This window comes from Eurypyga helias, unplaced genomic scaffold (assembly GCF_000690775.1).
Source record: "Eurypyga helias isolate BGI_N326 unplaced genomic scaffold, ASM69077v1 scaffold24684, whole genome shotgun sequence".
In the NCBI taxonomy this organism is placed as follows: Eukaryota; Metazoa; Chordata; class Aves; order Eurypygiformes; family Eurypygidae; genus Eurypyga; species Eurypyga helias.
In genome coordinates this window covers 556-6,714 of record NW_010246017.1, presented here as the reverse complement: position 1 = coordinate 6,714, position 6,159 = coordinate 556, and the positions used below count along the sequence as shown (strand labels likewise).

The following is a 6,159-nucleotide window of genomic DNA, read 5'->3' as shown; positions in this document are numbered from 1 at the left end:
CAATAAACGCATCTCCTACAGCCCTCGCTTCCGCCGGGCTTTGATTGAGAGCACCTAATAGAGTTGCTGGGGTTGTAGGAAGGATTTTGAGCCTGGTGTTTGACAGCCTCGATCTTACAGAAATCCATTATGAGGAGCTTTATCTCTGGAGTTTGGAACCATTAAATCGGGCTTTTATCGAGCCGGTGGCGTGTGGGACAGACGGGATATCAACCTCGCCAAGGCCAGCGCGGGGACGGCTGTGCCGGATTCGGGCTGCAGGTTAATAACCAAGGGCAGGGAGTTCTCTGTGGAAGAACATCTCACACCTCGCTTTAGGGAAGTGCCAGGCCTGAACTTCCAGAAAACGGGAAAGAATCATAATTTGCTTAATACCTGTTCCTTGGCGTATTCCCTCTGGAAGGGGAGCGCTGGGAATCACATCCTCTGGCCGCAAACCCCAGACATCCTGCAGGGACTGTGGTTCAAATCCTGTTGGAAACACCTTTTCATCCTTCTAGGATAGGGAAATTCATGATCCCTGCAGATTAGGCTTTGTGAAGACCCTCCCTGGGGCAAGGTGGTGCCAGGCACGGTGGGGGCTGTGCCGCAGGGAAGTTGGGACACTGTCCCCGTCCTTCAACCAAGAGATCTTTGGTTTTCCAATTTTCCTCTGGAAAACCATCCTGGTGGTTTGCCTGGCCCTGCCAAGGAGGTCCGAGGGGAGCCCAGCCGCAGAGCTGGGGGCTTCCCTGCCCGTGCGCTGCTGGGGCATCCCAAGGGATTCTCCCCGAGGGCCACAGAGCGGGGGGACACGCAGGTTCACCAGGGCGAGACGTGCTGTTAAATTCAGAAAGGAAGTGGGGTGGGGGCTGGGGACAGCAATTACGGAGCCCACAGCTGGGGATGGTTTGTGCAACCGTGTTAACGGTGGCTTGAGAAGGAACACAGTCACTGCACATGCGTGTAACATGTATGTACGTAGATACAATGCTCTGCAGAGCACGCACCAAGGTGAGGAGAGCACTTCTCCGAAAGATAGAAAAGTTCCCAGGAGCTGGGAAGTTGAGTTCCCACGTGCCTGCCAAAGCCACAAGCTAATGAATTTGTCTGCGGCAAATTAAAGCGTGTCGTTTAGAGTTTGACCTTTGAGAAGAAAATGAAAAATGCATTTCAAAATAAAAACTCACGGCAGGCTCGAGAATCAAAATGCTTCCAGCCGAAAATGCCAGGGCAAGGCACTACACCACCAAAGGTTTCCGAGTCTTTCCAAGGAAGGACCGCTCCCTTCCATCCCAGCGCAAGCAGCAGCCCCGCAGGCAGTCCCCTGCACCCCTGGCTTTTCTCTCCCCTCCTCCTCCTCCTCCCTCCAGCCCCACCAGGCTCCACAGGGAACGCGCAGGGGGTTTTATGGAGCAGTGGGTTTCCCCAGTTGCAAGGCACAGCATCAGCATTTTCACCAGCCTCGAGGCCAGGTGATGGGCTGGTCGCACAAAGGGGCTCCCCATGGCTCCAGGCACTGCTGCTCCCGCCTGCAATTCCCCGGCTTCAGGAACAGCGGGAGAGCCAGACCTGCCTGTCCCAGCTGCGATGGCTCCTGGTCATAGGAAAGGAAGGTCGAGGTGCAGCAGCAGGATGCGGGAGTGTTGGCTCCCCAAGGAGCCTGTCTGCTTCCCGTTTGGAAGAGATGCCAAACGCTCATTTTGGCTAATAAAGACACCCGGTAATGTTGCATCACCCAGCTGGCAAGCTCCCAGCAAAGGTTTCCGTGAGCCTGTTTAATCCAGGCTTTCCTCAGGCAGTGGCAATTTCATCCTCCTAAGGGGAAAAATAAGGCAGGTTGGTAAATTTGGGGGCAGGGACCACCCAGCTGCAGCCCGGGAATCTGGGGAGCCCCTTTCCCCATTGGAAAGGGCATTCTGCTGGTGCAGGCAAGCTGGTGAGGAGTGGGGGGAGCCTTTTTGTACCCCCCAAAGAAGGTTACAATGCCCTGGGACGGGGCTGACAGCCCTCAGCCCTGGGGGTGGCAGCCCCCACCTTGTTTTCCCTTTGTTCTCCTCCATGAACACTGCCCCAGGATGCTCCAGAGAACTGGGGGGGACCCAATTCCAGGCTCCCCACCGTGGGACTGGTGGCACCGTGAGCTCCGCAGGATGGGGACACGGAGGGTTTCCACCTCTCACCGGAGAAAAACACCGGCACACTCTGCCAGTTCCGCTCAGCACGTTTAATTGATCAAGGATGAGTAAAAAGTATTAAAAAACCTGGAAAACTGCTCCAGCGTGTGCAAACCTCGCCGTGGAATAGAAAATGCTTGAAAAATATTCCGCAGAATCAGATCTGCAAACTTTTGAAGTTAAAAAAAAGATCACAACACGCTAAAAATATAGAAAAGCTTAACAAAAATAAAGACATCCCGCCTGGTAGCGAACGCGTTCGCCCTCCCCGATCCGAGCAGACGGAGCTGCCTGGCGCCACCGGCGCTCACGGCAACGTCCGGGCATCCCGGCGGCCAGCCAGGACCCCCAGCTCGGTGAGGGGACTACGAGGAGACGGGGCTCGTGACCCTGTCTGCAAACAACGCGGCCAAGAACTCAGAGGAAACACGGAGAGGAGAAGTCCGAGAGGTGCATCCCCAAGGCCACGCGACCGGACGGCACCGACCGGCCCAAGGGCAGCCTCACTGGTAGAGGACCTTCACGCAGAAGGTTTCCTCGTTCTTGTCCTCGTGGTCGTTGATGTGAACCAGGATCTCCTCCTCGCCCGTGCCCTGGCTCGGGGCGAACCGCAAGCCGATGGTGTACACCTCCCCACCGGCAACCTGGGGGAGGAGGGGGCGGGAAGAGAGGTTTTTTCCCCAGGAGTAGGGGGGGGACGTACCTCAAAGGAGTCCTCCTTGAACTGCAGGAGATCGGGGCGGTTGGTGCACAAGAAGTAGAGCCTGGGCGAGGGGTAGGGGTTGGTGTAGGTGATGCGCTTGTTGCAGCCTCTCCCGCCTCCCGCCGGCAGCGAGATCTCGAACGCCTGCGGGGCGAGCAAAAGCCGTGGAGCAGGGAACAACGGGCTCCCTCCCCAAAAACCAGCTACGGAGAATTGCCTGCTGTCACCGCTGGCGCATTCCCAGAGCCTGGACAAAGGGCTGGGGGGCAATTGGGACCAGCCAGCTCATTCTCCAGCTAATTAACGGATATCCCATGGCCCTCACAGAGATAATACCCCATAGATGTAGGGGGATGCAGCAGGGGGACAGCCCTGGGTCCGGTGTTTTTCCAGCATGAGCGGCGTACCTTGGAGACAAGGGGCTGGCGACAGGAGAGGCAGAGCAGCCAGGAGGAGACGAGCTGGTGGGACTCCACGTCCACGAGGTTGAGGTAGATGAACCTGCTGCCAGCCCGCCGCGGCCTCACGCCGACGTACAGGTCCTGGATGCCGTTGGCCGGGAGAAGGAAGGCACTGTTGGGATCCACCTGAAAAGAAATGCCCCGGGAGCTGCAGCAGCCCATCACAGCTCCGTGAGGGGCTGCTTGGAGTATAAACCAGACCTGAATGCTCGCCAAAATCCCTGCACCAAAGCCATGGCGGTGAGTCCCATCGATGTGAACACGCCAGGGCTGGCTTTGCGTTGGGAAGGATGAGCCCCAGCTCCTCCCCAGCCCGGGACTTCAACCCCTCCCCATCACAGGCTTTGCCCAGGGAGACTTTTGCTTTTGTTTATGGGACAGGGAAGGAGTTTTTGTGCCTTTTATTATTCACATTCGCAATTACGACCGAAGGAAACCTAAAGAAATTGTTAATCTTCAGATGGTCTCATTAACACGGATAATTTGCCCTCCGGGGTTTCGTGCTGACGATCCTACACATGACAGCCCTAATCAAAAGATAATTATCACAAACACTTTACGGCAGTAAATCGTTCATAATTCCAAGCGGGCTGCCTTTCCCTTTCCGGAGGGGATTTTCTCTGGGCTGGTCCCAGCTCCCCACCCCCAGCTCCCCGCAGCCAAGCCCGCAGGGGTTACCTCCAGCTCGTGGGGGTGGGAGGTGTTTTTTTTTCCGCCGCGGGGCCGGGGTGCCGCGCAGCAGCAGGGAGAGGCGGGCGAGCTCCCCGGTCGTGCAGCTGACGTCCAGGCGCTGCAGCGAGTGCAGGTAGAACTGCCAGATCTGGATGGGCGCCGCCAGCCAGGTGTCCCTGGGAGGGGAGGACAGACGGACGGGGCTCACCGACGGCTTCAGGAGCCTGTTTCAGTGCTCCCCCCCATTCCTACGGCATCTCCGGCACCAGAGATGCTCTGCCCAGGGATTATCCCCCATCCCTGGAAGTGTCCAAGGCCAGGCTGGATAAGGCTTGGAGCAACCTGGTCTAGTGGAAGGTGTCCCTGCCCATGGCAGGGGGGTTGGAACTGGATGATCTTTAAGGTCCTTTCCAACCCAAGCCATTCCATGATTCTATCCGGAGTATGGTAAAGCTCTGACATTTCGGGAAGGCTCCTGCCTGGCTTTCTGCTGCTGCCCAGCGAAGCCGGCCAGGCTCAGGAAGGGTGGCGTGAGCCCCCTGCCCTTCCAATCCTCACTTTTTTGGGGAACGGTTCCTGCTACCTACGTGTAAATAGCAACAAAGAACTTCTTGATCTGCGGGCTCGGTCCTCCAGCCACTTTTAGGAAGATGTCCTGCGGCTCCCCGGGCCCCTGCGTGCGGGAAGCAGAGCAGCATTCCGACAGTTAAACCTCGAGACCAAACCGGCTAACGAGGACTCCAGGGTTTCCTTCCCATGAGCGGAAAAATCCAGCACCAGCCCACTTACGAAGGCAGATGCTTTCGGCATCTAGTTAAACTCCGTTATTAAGTTATTATACAGCTTGGCTGAGCTCTGCCTGTATTTTTAATTAGGGAAGAGGACACAAGCGACTATCGCATTCCAGGTCTGCGCCCGTAATCACATTTTGGCAAATTCTCCCCAAATTTTCTAACAAGCCCTAAATCCAATTAGCACACTAACGTGCGTTTCCGCAGCAGCAATTAGCAACTACCTTTTGTCGCCATCTACACGTACGTGCCCGCGTTTATCTTCCCCTTCTACCTCCCCCAGCTGCAAACCAAGCCCAGGAAAACCCTGCTGGAACATTGGGAAGACGCAGAGCGATGGTTGGGCTTGGCCAAAGGGCACCTCAGCCTGGCGCGGCTCGCCCCGGCATCACTCTGCCGCACGCGGATACCCCAGGAAGCAGGGAAAGTTTATCCCACATCCAGCAAAAGGCTATTCTCCTGGTTAATCACCCGGTATTTGCTCCAAGGACCAAGGCAGTACAGGCTGCTGCACGCCACGACACGGCGCGACAGCTTTGGCCGTAACAACAACGCGGCTCCTCTGAGCTGGGAGTAAAGGGCCACCCTGGCTTTTCCCGGCACGACAAACGGGGATACTCCGTGGGCGCAACCCAAAAGAACGCACAGCAGGAGGACGCAAAGGACAGACAGACCGAAGCGCACACGGTACCATGGTTTTGGTTTCGCAGATGATGTCAGGGTCGCTGCAGCGAACAAACATCTCGGGCTCCCCGCCCGGCATCCCCACCGGCGCACCTGCGGGACAGAGACCGAGGTGAAGCCGTATGGAGCGTTTTCTCCATCTGTGCTGGCTACCCTCCACCCCACGCCGACCAGGACCCCTTACCAACGGGCTACACAAGCAGGCTGGGGCAGGGAGTATAAAATTAAGGCAGGCAGGTGGATGAGGAGGGAGCAAGGAAGCAGGGACACGCTCCCTGGAAACTGCTGCCCCTACAAACCCCGGGTGCTGACTAACAAGGAAGAGCCTGACCCCCACTGGGCACACCACAGGCTCACCGGGGAGGGTGTGCCAGGGGGGCAGCCGAATGCTCTTCTTCAGGAAGGTGAGCTCTGGGTGGTAGAAGCGGAAGGTCTGGTCCACCACATGAGGCTGCGGCTCCACCTTCACGCGCAGGAGGGCGATAGGCTTCCTCACGCGCAGGAGGGCGATGGGCTTCCCCCCGCTCACTTGGAAGGAGACCTGTGCCGGGGTCAGCCGGAGAGGGAGGGAGTTGGGCAAGAGCGATGCTTCTCCTCCAGCCCCTCAAACGGGGTTTGTGCTCCCTCACCTCGATGTGCTTTGTCCGCTCGGCCCTGCTCGGCCCCAGGGAGCGGGTGGCCCTGTCGGCGTC

General features: G+C 57.7%; 1 protein-coding gene across 1 annotated transcript in view; it reads right to left on the bottom strand.

The window, feature by feature from the left end:
- Positions 1-2,659: 2,659 nt before the first annotated feature.
- The window catches only part of NPHP4 (nephronophthisis 4), a gene marked incomplete at its 5' end in the record, with an annotated part of 4,052 nt that continues 552 nt past the window's right edge, over positions 2,660-6,159 (bottom strand). Inside the window, 9 exon segments of the mRNA XM_010150269.1 lie at positions 2,660-2,800; positions 2,860-3,003; positions 3,267-3,446; positions 3,999-4,023; positions 4,025-4,168; positions 4,580-4,665; positions 5,475-5,560; positions 5,825-6,041; positions 6,044-6,091. Of these exon segments, the coding sequence (XP_010148571.1) occupies positions 2,660-2,800; positions 2,860-3,003; positions 3,267-3,446; positions 3,999-4,023; positions 4,025-4,168; positions 4,580-4,665; positions 5,475-5,560; positions 5,825-6,041; positions 6,044-6,091 (1,071 nt within the window).